Source organism: Lissotriton vulgaris, chromosome 11 (assembly GCF_964263255.1).
Source record: "Lissotriton vulgaris chromosome 11, aLisVul1.2, whole genome shotgun sequence".
Classification (NCBI taxonomy): domain Eukaryota; kingdom Metazoa; phylum Chordata; class Amphibia; order Caudata; family Salamandridae; genus Lissotriton; species Lissotriton vulgaris.
The window spans coordinates 90,075,388-90,102,709 of NC_141699.1; the positions used below are offsets into that span (position 1 = coordinate 90,075,388).

The following is a 27,322-nucleotide window of genomic DNA, read 5'->3' on the forward strand; positions in this document are numbered from 1 at the left end:
GCTGGCTATGCTACTATGCATAATCTCATGCAGAAGGCTCTCTGATGTTAATACCCTGGAGATTATGAATAGATCTTATAACATGTTCGGAGTCAAATTTGAGATTTATAGAAGAACAAAGACTATGTCTGATTCAATCTTTTACCTACGTTCTGATTTATGTCTAAAACTTTGCGTTGTAGACTGCATGAGAGAGTAAGATTGCAGAATGTTTGCTCTTCGCCCTCAGGATGTTAACCAATTGCTTATATCCTTTGTTATACCCCACAAAGGCATAACCTCGACCTCTATTGCTAGAATGGTTAAGACTGTTATGAGTTTAGCAGGTATTGACATAAAGACATTTTTCAAGCTCACTCCCTTAGAGGAGTGCTATGGCCAGTAAATATCTCTGGTCTGGAGGTAAGTTGGGCGACATTCTCAAAGCTGCTGACTGGTCAAATGCTAGCACCTTTGCATGTCATTATTGCAAGCCTATTGAACTTATGTCTGATCTTGTTTTACAAAGCTACCAACATGCATAATGTAGCCTCTGTTCTTGTAATGAAATTGTGATTCTCATATCTGGATTTCATTAAAGACACAGAGGCTGACATTATACCTCCCATCCTACCCCTTGGTGGTCTTACAATGATTTAATGCTGTTTTTGTTACCGTTTATTAATGTACTTTTTATTAACAGTACTTGTTTCATCTCTTGTTCCTTTTAGCTTGATAAGCTTGACACTAATTTTTCCATTCAAGAGATATTTACTTCCTACTCTTTTCAGGTAACGTTCCTTAACTGCGTGTCATCTGGCCTTTGGTTTTACCTTCGTTCTTCCGTATCCTTCAACCTGCTCATCCGAAGATCGTTTTGATGTTTCAAGTTTCATGAACCTATTTTCCTCCACATTTAAAGGAGGCGGATTGTTGATGGCTCATGCCTTTCATGTGTTGCTATTGTTCTATTCTAGAAAGCTCAGATTATCTGAGATGGACGAAAGATAGAGCGCAAGCTTATTCCAGAGGTGATGGGCAAGCTGTGAAAAAGAACGGCCTTCATTTCGCACAGTGCGAACTCGCAGAGGGGTGAGTAGAAGTGTAGAGCTGGACCTCAAGATTCAGATGGGCTGATATCTTTTACGTTTTTTTTCTAAGTAGCCAGAACCAGTGCCATAGATACTTCTTTGTGTTAAGCACAAGATTTTGAAATGCCCTATTTTCCTAATTGGAGGCCAATGAAGGAGTTTTAAATTAGGGCATGAAGGCGACCTTGGAGGTAGATCTAAAATTAGTCTGGCCGCAGTATTCTGCAGAATCTGCAGTTTGGAGAGGAGGTCTTCATTTATGAAGGCCAGTAAAGCATTTCCATAGTCCATACAATTAGGCCCTGCACAAGTGGCTTCCGGATTTCAATTGGTAGCCACTTGAAAATTTTACGTAGCTTCCGCAAGATGCCATAACAGGTAACCAGTACACTGTTGACATGGGCTTTCATGTAAAGCTTGTTGTCGATTGTAATGCCAAGGTTGCAGACTGTTTGTTTTGGAGACGGGCATGAACCCAGTGCCTGAGGCCACCAGATGCTAGACCAATGCTCTTCAACCCCCGCCGAACAGAATGATCTTGGTTTTACTGTTATTTAGTTGTACTTTGTTTTGGCCCATTCAGCTGTCAATGTGGGTCATACAGTTTTTAAACTGGACCATTGTATCTGTGGGGTCAGGCCAAAGGTAATCAGCAGCTGGGTATCGTTTGCATATGATACTACCTCGAACCCATAAAACCTGATTATCCTGGCCAATTGGATTACATAAAGATTAAAAAGCATAGGGCTCAAAATAGACCCCTGAGGAACTCCAATGCTTACTGGACTGCTGCACGCTGTCAAAGAGCCTAGGTGCACAGTGGTAGAGCGGTCCTTTAGATAGTTTTTAAACCAGTCCAGGACCTTACCTCGGACCCCCATCTCCCAGAGCCATTGTAACAAAATATAATGGGAGACGGTGTCAAAAGCTGATGACAGGTCTAAGAGAACCAGTATAGCTGATTCTCTTTTATCCAAGGCCAGCCTGATGTTATCAACCATTTCAACTACTTCCGTTTCGGTGCTGTGCGCCGCTCAAAGCCCTGATTGTGAGGAATCGAGGAGCCCATGGCTTTCTAGATGACAAGTAAGTTGTTTGTTAACCAGGGCTTCAAGCGCTTTCCCAAAATATGGCAGCATCAAAATTGGACGGTAGTTGCATGGTCAGGGCATGTCTGGAGCAACCAGGGAAGCCCAAGGAAAATCAGAGTTGCCTTGATAGGGACCCACCAGTCGACGGACCAGAGATAGCGATGGAGCCTCGAGCGGAAATGCAAGAAGCGGGCTCATGGAACGTTGGTGGAGTGTAGGCCCACAATCTTTGGTGCAGATGGTGCTCGGAGCTTGGGCTACAAGTAACCAACCGCTCGACTTCAAGAGAGTTGAGAAGTCAATGCACTTGCAAATGGGCAGTGTCCAGGAGTTCCGGTTCCACGTCACTCACGAGGGCTGCGGGTCTAAGATTTGCTGGGGACTCGGTCGTCCTCTGAGAAGTCTGGAAATCCTCTTCCTGTGTTGCAAATACTTTGAAGTCCAGCGGGAGCTTTGGAAATGCAGACCGGCAATATGCTTTGTTGGTGCCTGCCAAGCAGGGGAGTCACTCCTTGACCCCAAGGGAGATTCTTCCGTCCTCTAGTCTTTAGTAGAGTGTGGAAGATCCAGGATTAAGTTTCAGAGTTTCATCCAGGTGTTATCTAAAGTCCTGTTGCCAGCGGTTCCTTACTTATACCTAAGAAAGGGGTTAGACATACTCTGGGGACCCACCTATGGGAGGGTCTGAAAAGAGGGGTGGCTAAACCCATTTCCGTTGTCCAGTTTTGCGCCAGAGCAGGGGCTGGTAGACCCTGCAACCGGTTTGAACTGGGCTATGCACAGGGACACCAAATGTGCCCCAGTGCAGACTTTAAAGCACTTTCAGAGTGCACCCACCCAGCCCCAATACACTAAAGCATGTCTGGGAGGTGGTTAAAACTCCCTGTGACAGGAAACCTATTGTCCAGGCCTCCCCTGCTGGAGTTTTGGTCAGCAGCAGGAGGCCAGATTTGTGTCTGGGGCTACAGCATCCATTTTGTGATGCCAGGACTCTTTTAAACTATTACCGGTTAGACCAGTGTGTACATGTCTCTCCCTCTAGAAGGGTGGAATTCTACCCCCGCCTCCTGGACTGGCGGGAGGGGGGGGGTAGGATTCCAAAGTGTTTGACACCAAACCCGACATATTTCCATGCAGCCATTCCAAAGTTAGCATTTACCGTGAGGTTATAATGCACTCAAGAGTATATGGTATGGGTGCATCACAGAACAGCCCCAGAGAATAGATTCGGAAGGCTGCAGAGGGGTCCTCCTCATGCATAGGCACCCTCTCACATGAACCCAAGCACACTGCCTTCAGGATTGGTAAGGCCTGCTACAGGAGTGACTGATAGGTTTCTATGTGCAGTGATTTAAAGGTAGATATAGGTAACCTATATCTTAGTAAGGGGTGCATGCACCACCTTACCCAGGCTGCAGTAGCAGTCCTGTGGCGTCATTTTTGGAGGCTTCCCTGGGGTGGCATATTACATTCTGCAGCCCTTGTTAGGCCTCTGGGGTACCATGCGGGCCTGAGGCCTGACACCACAGAGTCCTCTTTACCTTCTTCTTGTCCTGTATGTTATGACTTCTTCTCCCGCTTCTGATATATGCCTACTAAATGATGTAAACCATGCATATGTAACTCATATAAAGTCCTATGCTATGGAATTATTTTCGGTAATCGATCTATGTGTAAAATTTGTAAAGTGCTCTGATGCCCACGGGTGTAGCTCGTGCTATATAAATAAAACTAAAAAATAATAATAATAATAACAATAAAAAATAATAAAAACAACACCTCGAAGCACACACACTACACGGACACTGTAAGCATCCTATTCCCACCCTTGTAGGAGAAAAACTATCGAGAAAATTATTTGATCACTGCCCATCTCTCCTCCCGAAAGACCAATCACAAAAGGAAACCTTCTCTAAAGCCGCCCCCAACTATATTGCAAACGTGGCGGCCATGTTGGATTGGAGTATTTTTCCATATAGAAGACGCCACCAAAGAATACGTTTGAAAACTATAGTAACACAAGTGGAAAAGAAGCAGAGGCACTTCATGTGATGTGTTTGTGTTTAACAAGAAAGAGCTTCGAAACACTGTGGAAACACGCATTCTTTAATTTATGGAAAAAAAGAGAACACGAATGGGGGTCTCAAATAGTTTGTGTTAATAATATTGAACAAATACGTAGGATTCATGTTGCAAGTTAGTCGCCGTTAACAGCGGGACGTTACCTACTCCACTAATTTTTGGTTTCCATTCGCCGCCTCTGATTTTCATGCACGAGCCCCTTCCGTTGCGCCTCAGCGCGTGACCTATGCGCAGCGCATGCGCTGTGCGTGCGGAGGGAGGCCGGCAGCCGGGAGTGAAGAACTGGGCCTGAAAGCGCATAGAGTCCGCCAGAATGATCATGGCGCTAAGCAAGACTTTCGGCCAGAAGCCCGTTAAGTTTCAGCTGGAGGAGGGCGGAGACTTCTTCATGATCGGCTCCGAGGTGCGGGTGGGCCTGTCCCGCCATTGGGAGCCCCCGGAAGGAAGGAAAGAAGACAAAGGCTTGGCCTTAGTTGGGCTAGCTAGTGCCTTCTGGGGGTCTTGGTGATGGGCGCGTTGTCAGGAGCACGGGGATGAGAAATCTAAAGTGGGTACTGGGGAAAAGGGGCAGGGGTACAGAGAAGATACCCTTGTGTAGTGTAAGGAAGGAAGCTCTGTGTGGGCCTCGGCATGCTGAGCTTGTATGGGAGCGTTGGTGAGGTTAGTGAGAAGAAATCCTATGTTGGTTTGGGACAAGGTAGAATATGAAGAGGCCCCAGTGTATATTATGATTGAGAGATCCCATAGTGTGTTACAAAGAGGGGATCCCTCCCATGGCTATGCAGAAGACATTCTTGGATGAAGAATACTTAAGTTATCCTCCATGGGGCATGGAGAGGTTGGGAATAGTGAGGGGAGGACTGTGGTGGAAGGAGACCCGTTATTGGGCGTATGCTGTATTACTCTTGTTAAATGACACTCATGTAGCACAACGTCGCCATTAGTATGGCACCCTCTACATTCCTGTGAGTAACATTGACCATATGCGCATGAAATGTGGGGTATGGAAAGGGAACTACGCGAAGAGCCGAGGGAATAGGGTGCTGTGATGGAAAATAAATCTCCGTGAGCACCTCACCTGTGAGCGTTATGAGGCCGTGCAGAAGAGACATCTGCCAGGTGCATGAAGGGCACATCCCTATGAGAGTAATTGATGTGTATACCCTGGGAGAGCTTTGCCGATCGGAGCCATATGGAAAAGCAACGTACATGTAGTGCCTTGACATGGGAGCCATGATCTGTCACTCTGTATTGCTATTGCTCTGCTTTTGGCTGATTAGTTGGCCTCGTGACATTAGTTGTGGAAGATTTTGTTACTGAACTAAGTTGGTGTGGGTCGGTAGTTTGGAGAGTTTGGGTTATCCTCACATAGGTTTGTCGTAAAGGGGGTGTTTTTTTTTCTAGCCTCCTTCATATGTAACCTGTGTGTGGTTGGTTTTCTTTGTATGGTTGTTTGCAGTGGCTGTTTAGGTATTAAGGCCCTCTGCCTAAACTTTGTCAGCTATAGCAGTGTTGTTTCGTAGGAGTAATGGGTCATATGGCCTTTCAAATGACCTATGTTGAGTGTCAGTTTTTCAAGTGACGTGTTTGTGGCTCTTTTGTTTATCATTGAGGAAGTATTGTTCCTGGCTGTAAAAGCTAACAGAAATTAGCCACCCTGGGTTCTTGTTTTCCTGTCTCCTTGTGTTGTAACATGTCTAGCCATGTCTTGCACTGTTTCTGTCATTATTAGATGCAGTGTCCCTGCACTGGCTTATGTTTCTTGGCCCATTGCCACTCATTTGTGGGAGTCCCACTTTCCCCGTATCTACGTTTCCCTTAGTTTACTCTGCCCAAACCAAAAATTATTTCCCCCTAAGACCTCCTGGGTTCCATGTCCTTCTCAAACCCTTATCATTGAAGCTTCTCTTCTCTGACTCCCAGGGATGAATTGATGGATGGAGCTCAACAGAACAGACTGGTAGAAAGTCATAGAGATAATGTGAGTGCATCTGTGAATGAAAGTGATATTGATAGGTTTAAGAAGTAGGATATACTAGGGGAGTAGAGGAGGCACAACTGAAAAATATTAGAAAGAAAAAAGATGGGAGATGTGCAAACCAGGGCTGGGGCACAAAGTTAATAAAGTGGTAGATGTACTGCTATAATGGAAGTGCAGGATTGACGGGTTATCTGAATCCTATTTATTTTAATGTATTTATTAAAGGTATTTATGTAGCATGGACGTAGCCAGGCAGGCACAGAAGTGCTTCGCACCAGAGATGTAGCATAGTAGATTAACAAAAAGACATTGACAACAATCAGATCCAGTAGCAATGTTCCAGATAAAGCACTATCTAGATGCTAGGTGTAAATTGAACAGGTGGGTTTTTATAGTCTTTTAATATGATAGAAGCTTAGGGACCAGTCTTCGGTTTTCTGGGAATTCATTCCAACTTCTTGAGGCTGGACAGGAACATGTTTCATTTTCTGCTGTGGGACTGTAGGTTCCCTCAGAGAGCCGTGCATCTAAAGGTTCACTGCCAGATATGAGTTTTAGAACAGTTTTGAGAGCCATGATATTTATTTATAAAGTTTTATATAGCGCAAACATGACCCACGGGGTAGCAGAGCGCTTTACAGATGATCATGTGAAAAGATCCAAGAAAGCACACAAAATATATTTGGTATAGGTCGTAGCAGCTTCTGATGTATGGAGGCTGCCATTGCAAGGTCCAAGCTGACATATACATAGATTACATACTTAGGCATATATACAGTCATGTACAAACATAGCTGCTAATATTGTACTGAACCTGGGCTTGCAATAGTCCTATAGATTCTGGAGTAGAGATTTGTTCATCAGTAGCACTATAAATTCTTTTTTTGAATGATGCATTCGATGGGTTCAATCTGATTGCTGGGGGTAGAGAGTTCCAAATTCACGGTGTAATACCAGAGAAGGCTTTGTTGTAGGTTTTTTTGTGTGTAAAATTTCTGTGGTTTGAACAATCAAGTGCTTGGTGCTTCTAGAGGATCTAAAGCCGCCAAAAAGCTCACGTTTTCGTGCAAGATACATCTAGGTGTTGAAGTGTAGGGCTTTATGGGTCACACACACAATTGTTAACTGTATCCTTGCATCATAAGGGAGTCATTTAAGAGATTTCAGAACTGGAGAGATGTAGTTTCTTTTAGATCCCATGACAAGCCTTACTGCAGAGTTGAGAGATGCCTTTAGTGCAGCCAACTTAGATCTAGGTAAGACACAAAGGGTTACACTTCGATAATCCCGCCAATAAATCATTAGAGCTTGAACAGCTGACCTGAAGTTGTCTGGTGGGAGGAAGTGCTTTGTTTGTCTAAGGATATTGATTTGTAATTCGCACCTTTAGTAATTGTACTGGTGTATTCCTTCATATTCAGGTTCTTCTTCCGTTATTCCCAATCATCTTGTGGGATTTATAACCTATGGTAAACAATTAAGAGCTTTTAGTTGCTTTGTCCAATCTTCATTGGTGCATGACTGTTTGGGAGGGGAGATTGAGAGGAGTTCTGTTGTTGGAGAGTTGAGTTTGAGGTGGTTGCTGATCAGCCAGTTGTGGGTTTTTTGTAGCGTTATGTTGAGAGACCTGATATAAACTGGGGAGGAGGGTTTCAGGTAAAGCTGGTTGTCATCAGCATACATGTGATAGTGGATGTTAGATAATTTCAGTAAGAAGTTCCATGAATAGGTAAAGGGAGTGGGTGAGAGCGCGGACCTCTCTGGGATGCCTAGTATGAATTGTGTGGGATTGGACTGGGACTGATTCACCTTGATCCTTTGAGTTCTGTTGTGGAGAAACAAGGCAAACAATTTTAGGACAGATCCTGATAGCCCCATCCTGTCTTACAGTAAGTCTGAGAGGCTGTCTGATTTGTTCATATCGAAAGCTGACGAGAGGTCTTAGAGGATTATAAGGCAGGATTCATTCTGGTCCAGCTGTTTTTTATAACTATTTTATTTACATTTTCTTTAATACATTACAAAGACATTGATTAATAGTAGCACACAGTGGCTCCTTCAGTGCGAAATCGGCATCATATAAGAACAGTGGCGGATAATCTAGTAACTGTTCCAGAGTCTTACACATTGGTCCAGCTCTGTTAGTGCGTTGTTGACTGTTTGTTAGAGCCGATTCAGTGCCGTGGCTCTGAAGGAAGCGGATTGGGTTTACTTTGAGTTGAAAATGGTCTGTGTGTTTGGGTAATTGGTGTAAACAAATTGGCTAATGGTCAACATAAATCAGGGAAGAAAAGTAAAAAAGACACCAAACCAATAATTAAAAAAGTATGAAATTTCATTTAATTAATCCACCAAAAATCCATGTTTAAAAACAATTAATAAAATACAAAAATAATACACAGTAAATTTGTTAAAAACAACTAACTAATGCAGTATTCAATATATCCCATACAAATTTTTTTGTAACATAACATCTATTTTGTGGCAAACAGGTAGTATTGTTCGACGCGTGTTTCGGCGTTGTTTAGAACGCCTTCTTCAGGAACCACAATGTTATCAACAAAATAGGGAGTAGTAAATGCAGTGGATATAGCCCATATCGATCAAAGTCTTGAGGAAACAGTATAAGTTTAAGGACGGTCAGAAAATGAATTTTGTGATGTGGATGGCTTCTTACGCAACTAGCCTGGATAGATGATATGTCTATCTAGCATGTAATGCCTCCATTTTCAGTTTCGGAAAAAACTGCTAGCTGTATTTTCGTAGCGAGAGTAATAAGGCCGGTAAATTAGGTGTTCGTAGATAAAATGGTGTATCCGTCAGACGAGATTAAAAATGCAGGCTTCCTTCAGGGCGGTTCGTAATTCTCTCACTGAAAGAGGAATGCCGCTTTCGATATGTCAGAGGTGCCGTTAGAAATCGGAATAGGAAGGGTAATTCCTGTTTTCTCTTAACGGTATTGATATATCCGTTAACTGCAACCTGCGGGACCCGCGCTGAAACAGACTGCTGGCGTCCCGCAGCCATTGTGTACACCTAATTTACCGGCCTTATTACTCTCGCTACGAAAATACAGCTAGCAGTTTTTCCCGAAACTGAAAATGGAGGCATTACATGCTAGATAGACATATCATCTATCCAGGCTAGTTGCGTAAGAAGCCATCCACATCACAAAATTCATTTTCTGACCGTCCTGAAACTTATACTGTTTCCTCAAGACTTTGATCGATATGGGCTATATCCACTGCATTTACTACTCCCTATTTTGTTGATAACATTGTGGTTCCTGAAGAAGGCGTTCTAAACAACGCCGAAACGCGCGTCGAACAATACTACCTGTTTGCCACAAAATAGATGTTATGTTACAAAAAAATTTGTATGGGATATATTGAATACTGCATTAGTTAGTTGTTTTTAACAAATTTACTGTGTATTATTTTTGTATTTTATTAATTGTTTTTAAACATGGATTTTTGGTGGATTAATTAAATGAAATTTCATACTTTTTTAATTATTGGTTTGGTGTCTTTTTTACTTTTCTTCCCTGATTTATGTTGACCATTAGCCAATTTGTTTACACTGTTTATTTCCCTGTACTGTGAATTAAGTTTCTGAACAGGGGGTCCTTGTTATTTACTGTGTTTGGGTAATTGGACATGGACACATTTGTCCAGGAGATTTGCCAGCATCGGGATGTTGGAAATTGGACGAAAGTTGTTAAAGCCCATTTGAACCGCCATGTTTTTTTTAATGAGCGTTACCTGCCCTAACTTTAGCCAGTCATGTATGGTATCTTGCAGCAGTTAGGCATTTATTATCTGGGTCCAAACATAACATATCCTGTGTATTTGTAAAGTGCACGTTTACCCATAGGTCTCTTGGCTCTGAATAACAGATGTTTATTGTTGCCCAACTCAATGGTATCATTTTATCGACCTCAGATGGATGAAAGGCTGAGTGGACCTGCCGGGATTTGAACCTGTGACCATGAGGTCGAACACAGGCCCCTGCAGTGGATGCATTAGTCCACTGAGCCACCAGACACCTAAAGTGGGAGTAGCCACAATTTAATCTTGCAGTAGATATTTGATGGCAGAGGGACACTGAAGTGCTTTGAATGTTTTAGTGTTGTTAGCATTTGGAGAAGTGTGGCTCAATGATTAAAGCGGCCGACCCTGATGCAGAGGGCTAGCCCGGGACCAGGGTTCAATTCCCCGCCTCTGCGGGTCTTGGGCTCAAAATTCCACGGACCTGATAATTCTCGCCTTGGTGCCTATTCCAATCATGGAGTCCCACTCTTCAACTCTGGGCAATAGCTTGCTTAACCCCCACAACGTCCCCCACAACGCTAAGGATGCCTGGCCTCCACCTTGGGGGTGCCCAGGAGTGGACACCTCACAGGGAAAGCCAGGATGGGTTCCACAGCGGTATTCGTACAAGCGCCTCGAGACCCTTGCGGGTGAGTAGTGCGCTATACAAGTATCAATTTACAAGTTTACTAGAATGGCGGCTTCATCCAAGGTTTTGAAGGTGCTCCACGAGGAGTTATTTTTGGGGAGGATTATTTGGAGGCTGGGGCTCAGCTATCTGGGGAGGAGAGGGGGGTGGGGGGAGGATAAATGGTGCGATTGGAAGGTGCTCCATTGCTTTCCTTAATTCACTTTCAATCATTTCCATCTTTCCCAGGTAGGAGGAGGCAAATTCTTCACAATTTGGTTGTGGATAAGACCCACTTGGGAAAGGTTGGGATTGCTTATTGGTTTGTTTGACAAGTTCAAACAGTGTTCTAGGTCAATATCTGGCATTATCTCGTTTGCTTTTAAAGAAATTTCCATTCCAACTTCTGATGTGCTTGTTATAAGTGCTCCTCTGCGATTTCTAACGCTTGAGTGTTCGGTGGATGGTGAGAATCTCCATAATTGTTTTGCTTGTCTCAGACTAGGTCCGTCTGTATGTAGGCACCCATTGTACCATGGTTTGGAGATTTTGGGGACATTTAGCTGTAAGCGTGCGAGCGTGTCTGGAATGTTCATCATGGAATTATTGTAGTGATCTGTAAGGTCTTGGAAAGCTGACATATTTACTGGAGGAGGCAAAATGTTATTGCTAAGGGATGTCAGTTCTATCAGGTTTATGTTTTGCAAGCTCCTTTTCCACTGTAGAGGTTTCTTTAGTTGAGCCTTTTTTGTTCTAACCGATTTCATAATGAGGAAGATGATGTGGTGGTGGTCTGTACAGTCACACAGGACAATAGATTCAAGTTGAGTGGAGTTGGCTTTGGTAATGATTAGATCCAAGCTCACACCCATATTGTGGGTAGGACTGCCACATATTTGGGAAGTTAGGAAGGCTTTGAGGCTGTTTAAAGCCTGATCATTTGGGTCTTTCCAGTGGAGGTTGAAATCTGAGAAAGATCTGGGTGCAGTGTTGGTCTATGTTGGATGAGATGATTTCCCTAATTTGTTCAATGAATGTGATGTTGTCTTCGGGGGTATGGTAGATCGTGTGTATTTTGAATAGTGGCTTCTCACTCATTATATCGATGAAGAAGTAGTTACATGAGGCTAGAGCATGAGTACTCCTAAACGTAAACTTTTTTTCCGGGGCCAAAAGTACAGTCTGGTTTGTGGCTGAGGGCTGCACAGATGAGCCTGCAGGTAGGGGCGGGGCTACTAGAGAATAAAAAAAACCAGCACACACAATCACTACTATTTTAAAACAACTGGATACAGAGTAGGGAGGCTGATTTCACATTTTAAAAAGAGACATGGAGTAACATTGGGGCGTTAGGGACAGGGTCAAACTGGGACACAAAAGTAGGCCCCTATACTAAAATAAGTGTCCTCTTTAGTAAATTGGAAAACTAAAAACAGGTCCCATTACAACAAATTAGGGCAGCTTTTATTTAGTAAAAACATGCTGTATACGTTTTTTGCAAGGTATGGGAAACTGCATTGATTTGAGCTTGCTGCACACAACGTTATTGTTAATATCCGGGAAACCAACAGTAAAACCTGACCCAGCAGACTGTAAAACAGGCCCACAAAAATTTAAAAAACAGTCCACTGTTATGACCCGCAGGCAGATTTCACAGGGCATGCAGGATTCCTGACGAGGAGGGCATGCTGGCTGATGGCATACAGGCTGCCAAAGAAGTGAAACAAGCTGGTCTGAGAGGTGGAGAGGGGGGGGGGGGCAGACTAGCCCCATCCACGGGAGGCCCCCTGCTGCCTGTGCAGTCCTTTTGGCAGATCAAAGAGAGCAGGCTGCAGGCAGCGTGGACATTGCAGGAGGTGATGTCATAGCAAAGGTAGCAGGAAGCTTGTTGAAAGGCTCCTCAAAAGTCAGCTGTAAATGCATAATAGCGGACTTTTTTAACCCCTTCACTGCGGCGGCTATTCCGCCGCAGTGCTGAGGGGGCGGGGCGGAAGAGCGGCGGGCGCATGCTGGTGACGGAGCCGCTCCGTCACCAGCGTCGGTTGCGCTGCGCTTATGACGGAGCGGTTCCGTCATGGCCCCGCCCGCTCAATAGAACGCTCAGCGCAGGCGCAGAATTCGCGCCGCGCATGAGCGGCGGGCGGGCCATGACGGAACCGCTCCGTCATCAGCACAGTGCCACCGCAGCTGATGACGGAGCGGTTCCGTCATCAGTACTTAAGGGGTTAAAGGGCCTTTGCCTCACACCAGTGCCAAGCGTGTGTTGTCACTGAGGCTTCCAGTAAACACAAAAGAGGGCCACTGGATCATTAGCAGTAAAGTTGATATTGCGAAGCTTGAGCTGCCCACTTTTGTGTTTACTGAAACCCTCGGGGGATCGTTCTATGGAGCAGCTGTGCTTGTCTTGCCCAAGCAAGAACTAGGCCATGAAAATGGGCCGCCAAGCATAGTCTGCTGGGCCGCTGGTGGCCCACGGGCAGTACTTGGAGTACCACGGTCCTAAAGGCTCAGAAAGTAGAACAGCCCCTCGGGTTACATGACCTTGTGGGTTCCGACCACTAGGAAAAAGGGGTACCCCTAAATGAATATAGGTAGAGCAATAGGGGAAAATCGGAGAGTAGCTCACGAAAGACAGTCTGCTCTACCTCTATGTTTTAGCTGAACGCAGTTAAGTCGCTTTATAAAAAAAAAATTCTTGCTAGGCCATCCACTAACATGGTCCAAAATATTTAAACAAGTCATTTTTATTTTCATATTATTCAAAGTAGGTAAATAATACATGGATCATGTGTTTACATAATACTAAACTTGCTATGGCACATGGACCATTCTTTCACACATGATCCATGTACTAGCGCATGGCCTGGCAAGAGTAATTTTTTTATCAAACGACTTAACTGCATTCAGCTAAAAGATAGAGCAGACTGTTTTTCGTGTGGTAACTGTGGGTTCCTACATCACCCTTCAGGTTTAGCCCTCCGACAATCGGTGTCATAAATAGTTCTATGAAATTCGGTGATGAAATGCCCAGTAGCACCGACCAAGTTACAGCAACATTAAGATTGCCTGACTGAGTATGAACAATCAGTAAAATGTAAAATATTTTCGAAAAACACTGGAAATGCAAACATTAACTTGTCAGTTATGACTCATTATGTCTTTCAATACTTTATTTTAGTTTTTGACGGATAAGCTTGTTCGTCCCTAGACATCAGCTTTACATTTTCTGAAACCACATTTTTCTTTCCCATAAAAGATTTTCATTTTAGGTACAAAAAATCCCCAAACAAGATCTTGACCTTATTTGAAATTAAACCGTACTGCCTCCACAAACCAACTTCTCCTTTTTTTAATTAAATAAACTGAAGTCCCAAAAACAGATGTTTGTCATTTTGATGAAAAAGCACCAGGATTGTTAGGTGTCCCCAATCATCACTTTGTCTGTTTATGTAAATGCACATACTGCTTTTGCATAGAACCTTTCATTTTAGAAAAATGACTCCTGTATGCATACACCCAGGCACATAGGGAAACCGCCCCGCCTCAAGCAGGGGAGTCATTTTTTAATTTGATTTGCGAACAGTCTTGACCACGCTCCTACTCTGTCTGTGACTGCTGCATGTGGCTTGAAATACAGTCCTCTGGTCCATTCCATTCCCCACCAAGTGGCAGGTTCTGGACTCATTCTAATTTTGTGATTTGAGGAGCCTGGCCTGCAAGGCATCCATTCACCATGCCGTGGTAGCTACTTCATAGGTTCTTCTCTGCCAATCACACTGTGAGTGTAAGCGAAGTGCCTGCCATCAGCTGGTTGTTGTTTTCTTTAATCTAAAAGGCTGTGACTTCAAGCCACAGAGACCCAATGCACACATTCCGCAAGTTTATCACAAATGTTTGTGACGGGCCACTTGCCATACGCGTGTAGTCACTGAGTCTTTCAGGAAACACAAAAGAGGGCCACTGGAGCATGCACAGTAAAGTTGATATTGCGATGCTCGAGCGGCCTAGGGGATCGCGCTATGGAGCAGCTGTGCTTGGCTTGACAAGCAAGGTCTGGTGGGCCGCTGGCGGCCCAAACTCTCAGTACCATGGGGCCAGAGCATCATTTGGTGCTTGTTACACTGAGAGACCGTTACAGTGAATACAGACAATACTTCCACCTGATCTGCTAGTCTATCTAACCTTTTGATCTCATGGTTGGTTGGGACTTGTATAGCAAGGATTGGTGCTCGAAGAGTCACTTAGCCAAGTGTCAGTCACAATTAAGAGGTTGAGCTGTTTTGCAAGGATGAGCCAGCGATATCCGCTACGTGTCTCTGCTGATCTGCAGTTGATTAACATACATTTCAGGTGTGGTTTAGTGTCCACTGAGGAAGACTGAGTTAAGGGAACTAGCAGGAGGTTAGACTTGTTACCAGCTCTGTGTTTGAACCTAAGTTCTCTGTATGGGTTTGCAGGAATTGTTTGGATATGACCCAAATTGTCTTGATTGCCTTAGTTTGTAGAATTGTATGAGGAGGAGGGAGTGAAAGTCACTGTCTGACAGGTGAATCTTTTAGCCTATTAGGCCGACTGGAGTAGGTGGGATAGGGTATAGTTCTCCATATCAAGTGGGGTGACGTTGAGGTTAACAGACTCCTGCTAGCTGGGGGGTTGAGATGGCACTTTGTTTAGTGTTGATTAGGTTGGGAGTGCATGTGCCTATTTTTTTCCTGGTGTCCTGTTGGCCCACCAATTGTACCCTAACTCTGCGGTGATACATAAGACTTTGTAGATTTGCCTTCAGTTGTTGCAGTTCTTGAGTAATCTCGCCTAGTCTGAATTCTGGCGAGGTTTAGAAAGGAGTGAGTGTGGATTGAGTTGATGGGTCAGATGGAGTGTGGGTGCTCAGGACTGTGTTGTTCGAATGTAGGTGGTCTGAGTAGAAAGTGTGGGGAGAAGGTCGGGCTAGAGATGAGTTGAGCTTGAGGGGAGAGGGTGTAGGGCTCATGAGCGGGCTAGATAGGTGTCCTCGGATTGTATTTTGAGGGTGGGCATGTGCGAATCTTTAGGATGGTGAAAGCTATCCAGTGTTCCTTCGAGGTTGGTGTGTCACTGATGTCAAATTATTGAATTTGTGGGTGTTTGCAATTATTTCAATGCATAGAAGGATATAAGGTATGGCTAGAGCAGTGTTAGCAGCTAAACAACCTGAAACATACACAAGTTTAGACCTCTCGAGAGGGATTTAGGAGACTTATGAATTTGTGCATGTGGTATTTGTATAGTAAGATAAGATCCATTACCAAGTGATTGTAGGCCTAGCTGGTTTTATAGAGTGGAATTGGTATTTTACTTCATTGTGATGCAGTATAATTTTAAGAAACATAGTTATGTGTTTAGAGTGAAGCGCCAAAGTGAAACACTAAACTCTACGGATTAAATGTAATTTAAACCTGGATGACCCCTAAGGTTTTGTCCCTGATTTAGGGATTGGCCCTAAAAGAACAGAATAAGGCGAACAAATGTTTATTGTACTTTTTTTGTATACATTCCAGCATTTCCACTGTTGTGCTATCTGCTAAAAGATAGAATCCATAACCAACATCAAAATGACAAAGCACAATTTGTGCTCCTCTTGCTTAACTTTTAAGTTCTTGTGTTTTGCTCCTCCGTGTTTAGTTTTGATGTTCCCGGAGAAAGACTTGTGGTCTTTGTGAATCGCAAATAAAAAATATAAATAATATAGGCACACCGTTGTGTGTGTGAATCTTTCGGATGGTGAAAGCTTTCCGGTGTTCGTCTCAGGTTGGCATGTCATTGATATCAGAAATGATTGAGTTTGTGGGTGTTTGCCATTGTTTCAATGTGTATAAGGATAAAAGGTAGGGTGTTGTGAGTATTAGAGCGGTGTTTGGAACTTAGCAACTGAAACCTACACAAGTTTAGACCTCTTAAGAGGGATTTAGGAGTCATATCCATTTGTGTAGGAGGTATTTGTATAGTGCAAACCAAGTCAAAAGGCAGCAGAGTGCTGTACAGAGTCAAAGAAATGGATGACTTACCAAGTGATTGTAGGCCTAGCTGGTTGCTTAAAGTAGAAGTGGACTTTTACTTCATCGTGATGTAGTATAATTAAAAAAAAATAAAGTAGGTCTTCCAATTTTTCCTAAATCGGAGCACGTTTGAGGTGGCCCCACAGGAAGCGGGTGCCCCTCCGTATACTGGGTGTATAAATGGAGAGAAACTTTTTGTTGCCTTTACCCTCTTCACCCCTTCCCTTGCTGATTGTGTCTCTCAAGCAAGTGTGCCTAGAACTACTGGAGGTGATTGAGCTTGTGAGCCAGATGTGCAAGGGTGCTTGTCGAATGGCTTTGTGGAAGATGCAGCTATGTTTGAAGATTGTAGTGGCTGGCAAAAGGAATCTGTGGAGTTTCATTAAGGGAGGGATGTTGTGGTCCTAGTTCTTCAAGTAATTGATGAGTGGATCTTCGCCATACAGGAAGCTCTTAGGAGAGGCCTGTGTAGAGTCTAGGATGCCATGGAGCAAGGCGTTGCCGCCGTCCAGATGCAAGAGTAGAAGGGCTTGAATAGCATTTCTAAAGTTGCTTTCTGGGAGGAGTTCTTTAATTTTTTTAGTCGAGAGATACCAGGCCATTTTTGTTTCCTTGGTGATGTCAGTGTCATGGGTTCAAGTTCAGAGATTTGTATAGCGCACCACTCACCCATAGGGTCTCAAGGCCCTTGTGAGAGGGGGTGAATTATTTATCGAATAGCCAGGTTTAAAGTTCCTTTCTGAAGAAAATGTGGTTCTGTGTGAGGCGGAGGTGAGTGGGGAGAGAGTTCCAGGTCTTGGCCGCCAGGTAGGAGAAGGATCTTCCTCCCATGGTGGATCTGTGGATGCGCGGGACTGCGGCAAGCGCTTGGTTGGAGGATCGTAGTTGGCGGGTGGGTGTGTAGAAGGACAGTCGTGTGTTGAGGCATTCGGGTCCTAGTTTGTAGAGGGCCTTGTGAGCGTGGGTGAGGAGACGGAACGTTATTCTCTTGTTGACGGGAAGCCAGTGGAGGTCTTTCAGGTGGCCGGTAATGTGAGCTTGGCGAGGGATGTCCAGTATGAGTCTGGCAGATGCGTTTTGGATGCGTTGGAGTTTTTTCTGTAATTTGGCTGTGGTTCCGGCGTAGAGGGTGTTACCATCATCCAGGCGGCTAGTGACCAGTGCGTGGGTGACTGTCTTTCTTGTTTCGGTGGGGATCCAATGGAAGATTTTTTTGAGCATACGGAGTACGTTGAAGCAAGAGGATGAGACGGCGGACTTGGCAATCCTTTGGACTTGGCATACGGTTAAAGTTTGGGCCAGATCTATCCAGGCTCATTTCATTGAGTCAAGTTTGCACTAGTTGTTGGGTGTAGTACTTTGAAGATAATGTTAATTCTGTTATTGGTGTTGGTGAGCTTCAGGCAGATACTGGGCATCCACGTCTAGATGAGGTGCAGGCATTGTTGAAGTGTTGGGTGTTTGGAGCAGTAATATTTTCGGCTGGTATTCCACATAGAGAGTACTTTGACTTTTGATGCCGACCCATGACCTTTCAATGACCCTATGTCACCCATGACTATAACTGAGTCATTTGCCACATTTTTTGTGCGAATTTCCATAATTAAAGCACTTTCATAGCACTTTTAAACCTGACTTGGTCTGTATGAAATGTAACAACAAGCTATGTGGAGTTTGTAAAGCCCATCTTTTTTGAAAGTATGTTAAATTAAAAGCGCAGCCTAGTTCCTCTTTAGTGTTCTGCAAGGCAGCGTGTAAATAGCACGGTACAGTAACTTTGAATTTGTTCTGCTGTGTAAGCTGGACGTGGCAACATTGCCATTCTCAATCAGCCTGATCTGTGATAGTACTATTTAAGATATGGCTTGTCGTTAGTTTTCTTTCATTACGAGTTATGGGTTTTGACCTTTTTTAGGTCTCGCCAATGCAGCGCGCATGCGATGCTCTGGCGAGACTTTTTGTAAGGGGCTTCAAAAAGCTCATCACACGCTTGTGCCTGTGTTTTGATTTTGGTTACAGGCTATCTGGCTTTGCGTGCATCTTTCTAAGAAAGACAGCACGCAATTGGGCAAAGGCGGGTGCATGTCCTGCCTTTGCTCCGCCGATGGCCTATTGATTGCGGTTACCTGCACAGGCACCATCTGTTTTGAATTAACGTTCCCAGACGCACGCGATAATTCGAAACAGATGTTTCGCTGTGGCACTCGTTATGGTAGGCACGGGAAGATTAAGTGCCCTATAAAGCGCTGCCCAAGCCCGGCGCTCACTATCTAGCTCAGAGCTGGTTATTTTTCTGTTCACCGGCGCCAAATGAAATGCGCAGGTTACACGGCTTGGAAGTGCATCAAAATCATTCCGGTTACATGTTTTCTATCAGTTTGCGAAATGTGGATGGGGAAACGCTAAAGAATCTATGTGATTTAGAGCAAGCGAGGAACTAAATTGACCACCCGTCAGCTACATACATGGGCCATCCGTAAATACATGTTTATCGATCTTTTGACTGACTACAGTCTTGTAAATTTAGAACTTCCAGGTCACATAACAGCCAATCCCATTGCTTAACATAGTCTCATTTGCCTGAGAGGGGAAGGGGCTCATAATATGTGAGGTGACAAAGGATTGGAGAATTGTCAGCCCCTCAACCAATCCAAGTGTGATGTACATAATTCTGAAGTGCCTATTGGCTGTGAAGTCCGCACATGCCATTGTGGTGTATAGATGTTGTGCTTTAGGCGTCCTGGGACAACTAGCATTCGCTGCGCAGTTCAGTACTGCTCAAACCTTAAGTACTGCTCAAACCTTACTAGTTTGGAGCTGTCACTGACATTGGATTAAGATTTTAGGAGGTAACTGCAGGTCGTGCCCTGATACGACCTGTTATTGCTGCTCACGATTGTGCTTGAGATGGGATTGAGGAGGACACCGGAGGGAGGCGTGCTTGAGATGGGATTGAGGAGGACACCGGAGGGAGGCAGCTGTGGCTGGTGATACGAGTGACAGAAAGAAGTGAGGCGCTTCGTACCAGGATTGTACACTGATGACGAGACTGTTCATGATGGAGTCTCGGATGCTGATCAGGTGAACGACTGATCTGTTCACATCTGACTTCTGGCCCGCTGGTGATCATGCTGTAGCTGGCTGCATTGATATTGTCAGTAGAGTTGTGTCTCGCCCTGTGAATATAACACTGCTCGTAGTTTTGTGCTTAAACCCTCCTCCACGGGTTGGCTATTTATTGGTTTAAATAGGTCTGGTTCCGGGCTAAACCATGGCTCTCATTCTGACGGGTGGTTCGTCTAACTCCCTTCATCACTGACAGCAGGTGAACTGAACCAGCGACAGTATCCAGACAGCTTTTGCATAAGCTTTAACTCCGGGGGCAGGAGGTTCAAACGAAAATAAGCATTGGTATAGCCATTAGGTCTCGACTTTGGGACCTTATAAGTGTTTAGTTATCCAGCACAATATCCTTGGTGCAACATCAAATGTTGCATGGCTAAACAGTTATAAGGTCCCAAAGACGAGACCTATTGGCTATGCCAATGCTTGTCTGTGTAGGTCATTGCACAAGAAATACTCATTGTAGATTTTCTGATGGAGTGGAGCACTATTCTATTTTGAGCAATCACTGACTACAACACTGTAATATTGCAATCCTGGGCTCATAAATTATTGGCTCTTTAGTCCTGTTAATAATTGTGAAATGTTCTGGATCATGATATGTGAGTGCTCTTCTTTACCACCTCAACATTAGCTTGTTTTTGATAATTATATCTCTGGAAAAGACCATTCTTATTTAATTTCCAGGTAGGAAATTATCTGCGTATGTTCCGTGGCTCCCTGTATAAGCGTTACCCATCTCTGTGGAGAAGACTAGCATCAGTGGAAGAAAGGAAAAAAATTGTAGCTTCCTCACATGGTAAAAAATGTAAGTAGCTATGTCTTCATGTATCAACGGGCCTTTCTTTTTCCTATTTTCCCATTTTTAGGTCGAGGCTGGGCAGCGCATGCGCTGCTGCGAGGCATACAGTATCGGAGTATGGCTTTGAAGCCTCGCCTCCTCCCCACCCATATTTTTAATTGGCTTGTGTCGTCCTTCGTAAACACTGGCTTCCTATTAGTTATTAGGCTTGTTAGTCCCTCCTTGGTACGGCCTTGTCTGCATTTACCTGCCATAACGATTGGACCTTTTACTTGTCTTGTTACACGGTCTGCTTTATGTGGCTGTGAGCACTATTTTGTTTAATGATTTGCCCCTATACCACCCACCACTTCGCAACACACCACCCACTTTTATTTACTAATGGCGGTCTGCTTTAACTATGGTGACAGCATTTCTTTATTCATTGTAGCAGTGCGGTCCTCTTTAAGTATAGCAGCCATGTGTATGTTTTTTGTTTACTAGCGCCCAAGCGGCGCTTTCCCATTTATGGAGGCTGCGCCCCTTTCTTTAGGCAAGCCACTGTGAAAATGTGCCTTTTAATGGGAACACCGGTGCAGGGGTCACCCTTCTCTGTCCACGGGTACGTAGACCAACAAAATGGAGATTGGCACTGAAGCTGGAATTCAAATAACAAGTTTATTAATCACTCATGAGTGGGACCCGTCCATACAACGCCCTCAAGTGTTCCAGGGGGTAGTACATTGAATACACAGACCATGGTGCTTATGTACAGAGTTTGTTGCAGAGTAAGCATGTAGTTACAAATAGAAGGTACAAGCATACACAAGAATAACTACAGACAAACATGGGCAGATGGGAGATCACTTAGCAGCAAAGTGGGAGGCGGAACAGAACTGTTTACAACAGCAGAAAATAGTTGACAGTTACATCTTTAACCAGGTGCATTTCAGCTACTATAGGCCTTTTCCTCAGCACTTACATTGCTTTGGCCCAGTGAAGAAGGAGTTAACTAAAGCTGATGACTCCAGCAGAATAAAAGCGCAAGCAACAGTGAAGACGAAAGAATTACATAGCTAACAAAATGGATGCCAGAACCAAAATGGCTTTAGCTTATGCTAACGGAAATTATTACACGTTTTCCACACTACGTCTAAAGAAAGGTGCTTGACTTCTATTAAAGTCAAACTGCAGCATGGGGCAGTTTACAAAAAAAAAAATCTGTTTGTCAACTTGGCAAACTGATGCTTTTTTTTTTTGTGAAAGCACCCCATGCCGCGGTTTCACTTTAATGTTGGCCCTTTCTTTAGACGCACCTTGTCTAAAGAAAGGTGCACGGCCTCCATGAATGTGAAAGCGCCAAATGGGCACTAGTAATTTGCAATGCAATAGGTCCCGCATTTGCGAGAGTTTAAGCTATTGCATTGCCAATAGCTCAAACTCTCGTGAATGTGAGACCTATTACATTGCAAATGCATGTTTTGTGTCTGACGGAGCTTGCTACTTCTAGCACAGTCAATTTCGCACTTGTTGAAAAAAGAAATGTGTTCCCGTATTTTACTGGTTTCTAAAGTATGTTAGAAGTTTCAGCAAACTGTGGCTTAAATTTAGCTTCTCCTAAGTATCAATTAAATGCATTCATTGGAAAGAGTGATGTACGTTTCCTTTTCTGCCTGAATTATCATCTTTGGTGGAGACACTCCAGGATCGTGACATTTGCTAGTTGTGATTCAAAGATCATTAAAGTATTCTGCATGGTGCAGCTGCAATATACAGTATGCCAGTTTGATTCATGGGTTTTTCCTTAGAAAGCTTTCTTAAGACCGTTTGATATCTCTACACAGATCATGGTTATACTTCATTGGCCACCAGCGTCACTCTCTTGAAAGCTTCCGAAGTGGAGGAGATCTTGGATGGGAACGATGAGAAATACAAAGCGGTGTCCATCAGCACTGAGCCTCCAACCTACCTCAGGTAACCCCGTACCATTAGTATGTATCACTGTTCTGGTGTACCAGATGTCTTCCTGTTCATTTACATGTGATAGAATACACTCTATCGTAAAGGTTATGAATTGATAGAGCAGGTTATTCTGTGACTGTCCTCAAATGTCACCATTTTGGAGTTAGGAATGTTGCTCACTTTATTTAGAAGCCAAAGTTTAACCCCTTGCGTGCTGATGACAGTACGGTTCCGTCATCAGCATCGGTTGAGCTGTGCTGATGACGGAACCGTTCCGTCATGACTCCGCCCGCGCAAGGCGGAGTCAGCACAGGCGGAAAATACGCCCCGCACGCAAGGGGTTAAACTAAATTGTGTCTTGTGGAAAACTGTCTAGAACTAGACAGACATAATTAATGATTATGACTTAATCGTTGTGCAGGTATTCTGCTCTCTTTTTGTACTTGTTTAATTTCATGTAATTTATTTTCCTAGAACTACAAATCCTACCATTTTAGACACAGTTTCTAAAAAAAAGAAAGGACTTTCTGTTTTGAGAAACTGTGCTAAGGTAATCTTGAAATCATAGTGGCGTGATTTAATGGGGCCACCGCTTTGTTACCTTCTTCTTTTTATTGTTTAGGTGCATTCTGTTTTATTAGTGAATGCACACCAGTAATTATGCCTAATTTTCATTCTTCTATTAATGCCATGCTTTGGTCAAACTCATGAATGTCAAGTTGTGCAACTTCCGTATGTTTGACCCGTTTTCTATTTTGAACTGGGTGTGGTAACCGATTTGCCAGAACATCTGTGAATTTTTTTTTTTTTGTAAAAATGTTTTATTGATTATTAACAAGAAAAATAGGAACCTCAAAGGCATATGGAGAACCAGAAGGAGAATAAACGGTACACATACACATCAGGGCTCGACAAATCTTAAAAATCGCACTTGACCTGCAGGTCTAGTGACCAGAATTTTCTACTCGACCTAACATCAATGCACTTGACCCACAAATTGGTTGTATTCACATTTTCTTCAAAACATTTGCAGCGCAGTTGGTCTATGACCAGTAAGACATGATTGATTTTTTTTTTTTGTTGCCTCATTACTATTCTCACTGCAATGTTTTGAAAGTTACGAGCATGGCCTTGGATAAACACTCTCAGCAGTACTCTGGTACACCACTGAACCTTAAACATACTAGAGCACGGCCTCAGATAAACACTCTTAGCAGTACTCGGGTACACTACTGTACATAACACACACTAGAGCATGGCCCGCAGTATACAAGCTACTGATGGGGTAGAGTGGGAACTACGGTGTTAAACAATTCGCTGTCTGCGGGAGGCCTCGCTCTTCCCTCCTAAGAGGCAGAGACACAGGAAGAGAGCTGGAGGCCTTAGCCTCGTATTCTTTTGTCTGCTCGACCACTTGCATGGCATTAAACAAGGGAGTATGGGATACTATGCACCAACCTAAGCTACAAAACAAACACAACAAAATGAGGAGTATGGTGCACTGGATACTGATGTTGTACAGGTTATGGGCTTGTTGGGGAATGGGCTGGCAACGGGCAGTTCTAACTTTCCATTCAGGGGAGGGGATTGGACCTGCGCTGCTGCCCAAGGGGTGGGGGTAAAGAGAGTTTCTAATGTCAACTCTATTGAATAATGGGGGAGGGTGGTACATAAGGAATACTCTTTGCACAACTCAGGTTCACCGCTGAACCTGAAACATACTAGAGTTTGGCTCCAAAGGCTCAGCATCCTGTGATTCTGGGCAAATCACTGAATCTCCCCGTGCATAACAAAAATGAGTGTGTCCTGTAACGTAACTGGTGCTCATGTAAAGCACTCTAATACCTTCAGGTCGAGTAAGCGGTATATGAATCTGCAAAAAATAAAAACTTAGCAATACTTGGGTTCACCGATGTACCTTAAACATATTAGAGTAGTACAGCCCCGGATAAACACTCTTCCCAGTACTCGATACACTACTGTACCTTAAAAGTACTAGAGCCCAGCCTAGGAAAGGGCAGATGGCGCCATGGCTTGGGACAGAAGTAACTGTATGACTGGAACATTTTTACGGAGTCTTGCATTGTATTTTATGTCCCAGCTATCGGACCAGGCATGCTGTGTAAGCACATCCCAGGCCACATAAACAATACTGCCGTGCTTGCTCATGACATGATATCGACATTTTCCATCACTCTCCTTTCCAAGTCGCTGACATGGGGACCTGTCAGTCAAGCGACGGTGAAGCCTTTCAGTGCGATTACACACCATAGATTGTACAATCTGCCCATTACATATGTTTTACTTCCTGGTGTGCTTCACGGCCTGGCCTTTCAACTTAATGAAGTCGGCGCCAGCCAGGTCCTCCTTGTGAACAGCCATGCTTCATATACAGTTAATTACAAATCACCCAGGGAAATAAAATGAGATGCGTTTAACGTGATTGGTTGTACAATTTGGAGTGGACATATATTTTGGTTCTTGTCCACTTTTCTCCAGCCTTCTTATATTTATACCACTTTTATCTTTCCCAACCCACCCATTCACTCCTTCCTTACCATAGATCATATTATGCAGCTAAATATTTTTGTAATTAAAAAAACAGAGGGAATCGTGGGGCGCTGTTTACCCTCTGCATCCCGCTGGTGCACCCCTGACTGCACCTGCCTTTTAGAGCTGGGTAAACCAACTTCTAAGCTGTGAGAAAACACAAACTTTCCTGCGCTGACATCTGGCACCTTAATGGGCACCGCAGGCAGCTTGTTGGCATCTTGTGTGCTACCATTGGACGAGGCACGTGCAGAAAGTACCCCCTGGCTGCCTGTGCCGCCTTTAATTTGATATCATGAATGCTTCGCGTTTCAAAATCTCAAACCTTTCTCATGTGCCTCATCTAGCTGTGCTTCTCTGAGCACTATCAACCTTCTGATCACAGGCAGTTACCAGTGCTAATGTTAATGCACACGTTAATTAGAATTATGTCTAATGCTAATTTCTAGTCACCTCGGTTTATTTGCGATGCCGGTAAGTTTGTGCTTTTCCATAAGACTTGAAGTCTGAAACAATAAAAAGCGTAACAATAGCCCCCGCTGGGCATCAATCCCCTTCAAAGCCACCCTCCCCAACATTCGGAGCAAGAAACCCTGACCCGCGGCGGTGTTCCCATCCAAGCGCTCATACCTTAGGGTTCCCAGCAGAGAGATCGAGCCGTCCTCGGCAGGCGCAGGCTTACATCACAGGCCAAGCTCCACTCGCAGGGCTCCCAGGCTCATAATAAAACATCCAAGGTGCAGGAGGAGAACTTCTGCTTCACTAGTGTCGTTCATGGCCTGCCTCCGGTCAAGTGTATTGGGAACAGGGGTTGGCAAAAGCAGTTTTCACGCTTATCCTGCTGCCGCTGTAATCAGCCAACGAGAAGTCTGTAAACTTTACTGTGCGGAGATTAGCAACCATCTGATTGGCTGATTGCAACGCGGGCTCGGTAGGCTGAGGCCTAGTTGCAATCAGCCAATCAACACCTTTGCTTTTCCCACATTTTGTCACGGCAGTTCTAAACATTTCACACAGCTGCCCTCTAAAGACTACTACCGGCACTGCACTTTAGCACAGCGACAAAGCTCACTCGCCAGGCCGGTCGAGTAGGCATAAAAACTGTCTCGCCCTGAAAGAAATTGACTCGCATTTGCGAGCGGGCGAGTACATTTGTCGAGCCACTTCGGTCATTGTACAGCCTTTCTTCTAAAACCTATCATCCTAATCAGTGGTTTAATTTCTGCAGCCTTTGGGTTTTAATTAAAGTACAAAACAAGCATTAGCAAAGCCCTAGTTTTGATGTTTGCCCTGGTGGAAGTATTAGAAAGTCTGCTGCTATCCAAATCAATATGAAAGGATTGCTTTCTGTATGCAATGCTTTGATGAGCTAAAGAATTAAATACATGATGAATGTAAAATCCCTCACATATTCCCGCGGAGGCGAAAGGGTGCATCCAAACAGCCATGTATGTATATGTGTGTATATATATCCAACAACAAATCCAGCATGCGAGAAATAAACTCACTGGTACCATGGCCTCCATTTTCAAAACTGTATTTATTTTTGGCAAAGAGTAAACCAGACGCGTTTCGCAGTTAACATCACTGCTTTTTCACGGGTGAATTCTTAAAGTGCAATACATGTATTTAAAGGTGCAGGGTTCAATTACATAACAGACCTAGTAAACATACTTTGGCATTTGAAGTCGATGCAATCTACATTATTATATTCAAGAATTTAAATAAAGAACTCCATTACATTTTTATGTCATGAAATCATATTTCATAAATAATTCAACACTTGGTGAGCACAAGTTCATATTAAACTGACTGCTCGCTTTCAAAAAGCAATAAAGTTTTTGTCCTTCACAATCACGCCCTAGTAGGCTAACTCATAGTTTCAAAACAATTTTCCCACATTGCATTTCATTTATAATTTAACACTTGGTAAAAAACCAACGTCTTCTTATTGTATTGGCTACTCTCTGTGAAAATCAATAAAGTTTTATCCAGAACAAAAACAGAATTGTCCTACTCAAATCCACCCCAGTGGGCTGTCTCATGCTCATTGATGATATTGCCCAATTGAGCTCATTTTCATGTGTTCTTTATAAATTCCCTTTTAAGTTCTTCTAGTCTGCAACAAAATCAAATAGATTCTTTGTTAAAAACTATTGAACCCATAGTGATAAATCATAAACGAAAAAACTTTAAAATATTAAAAAGAT

At 43.8% G+C, this 27,322-nt stretch overlaps 1 protein-coding gene across 2 annotated transcripts in view; it reads left to right on the plus strand.

Annotated features, from left to right (window-relative positions):
* The first annotated feature begins 4,469 nt into the window (after nt 1-4,469).
* The window catches only part of SMARCB1 (SWI/SNF related BAF chromatin remodeling complex subunit B1), a 73,122-nt gene continuing 50,269 nt past the window's right edge, over nt 4,470-27,322 (plus strand). The window contains exons 1-3 of one of the 2 annotated variants that reach the window (XM_086942747.1): nt 4,470-4,646; nt 20,507-20,627; nt 22,445-22,574. In XM_086942747.1, coding sequence (XP_086798873.1) covers nt 4,557-4,646; nt 20,507-20,627; nt 22,445-22,574 — 341 coding nt within the window. In that variant the 5' untranslated portion in view covers nt 4,470-4,556. The remainder of the gene's footprint in view (nt 4,647-20,506; nt 20,628-22,444; nt 22,575-27,322) is intronic. The other variant, XM_086942746.1, reaches the window with a different exon arrangement.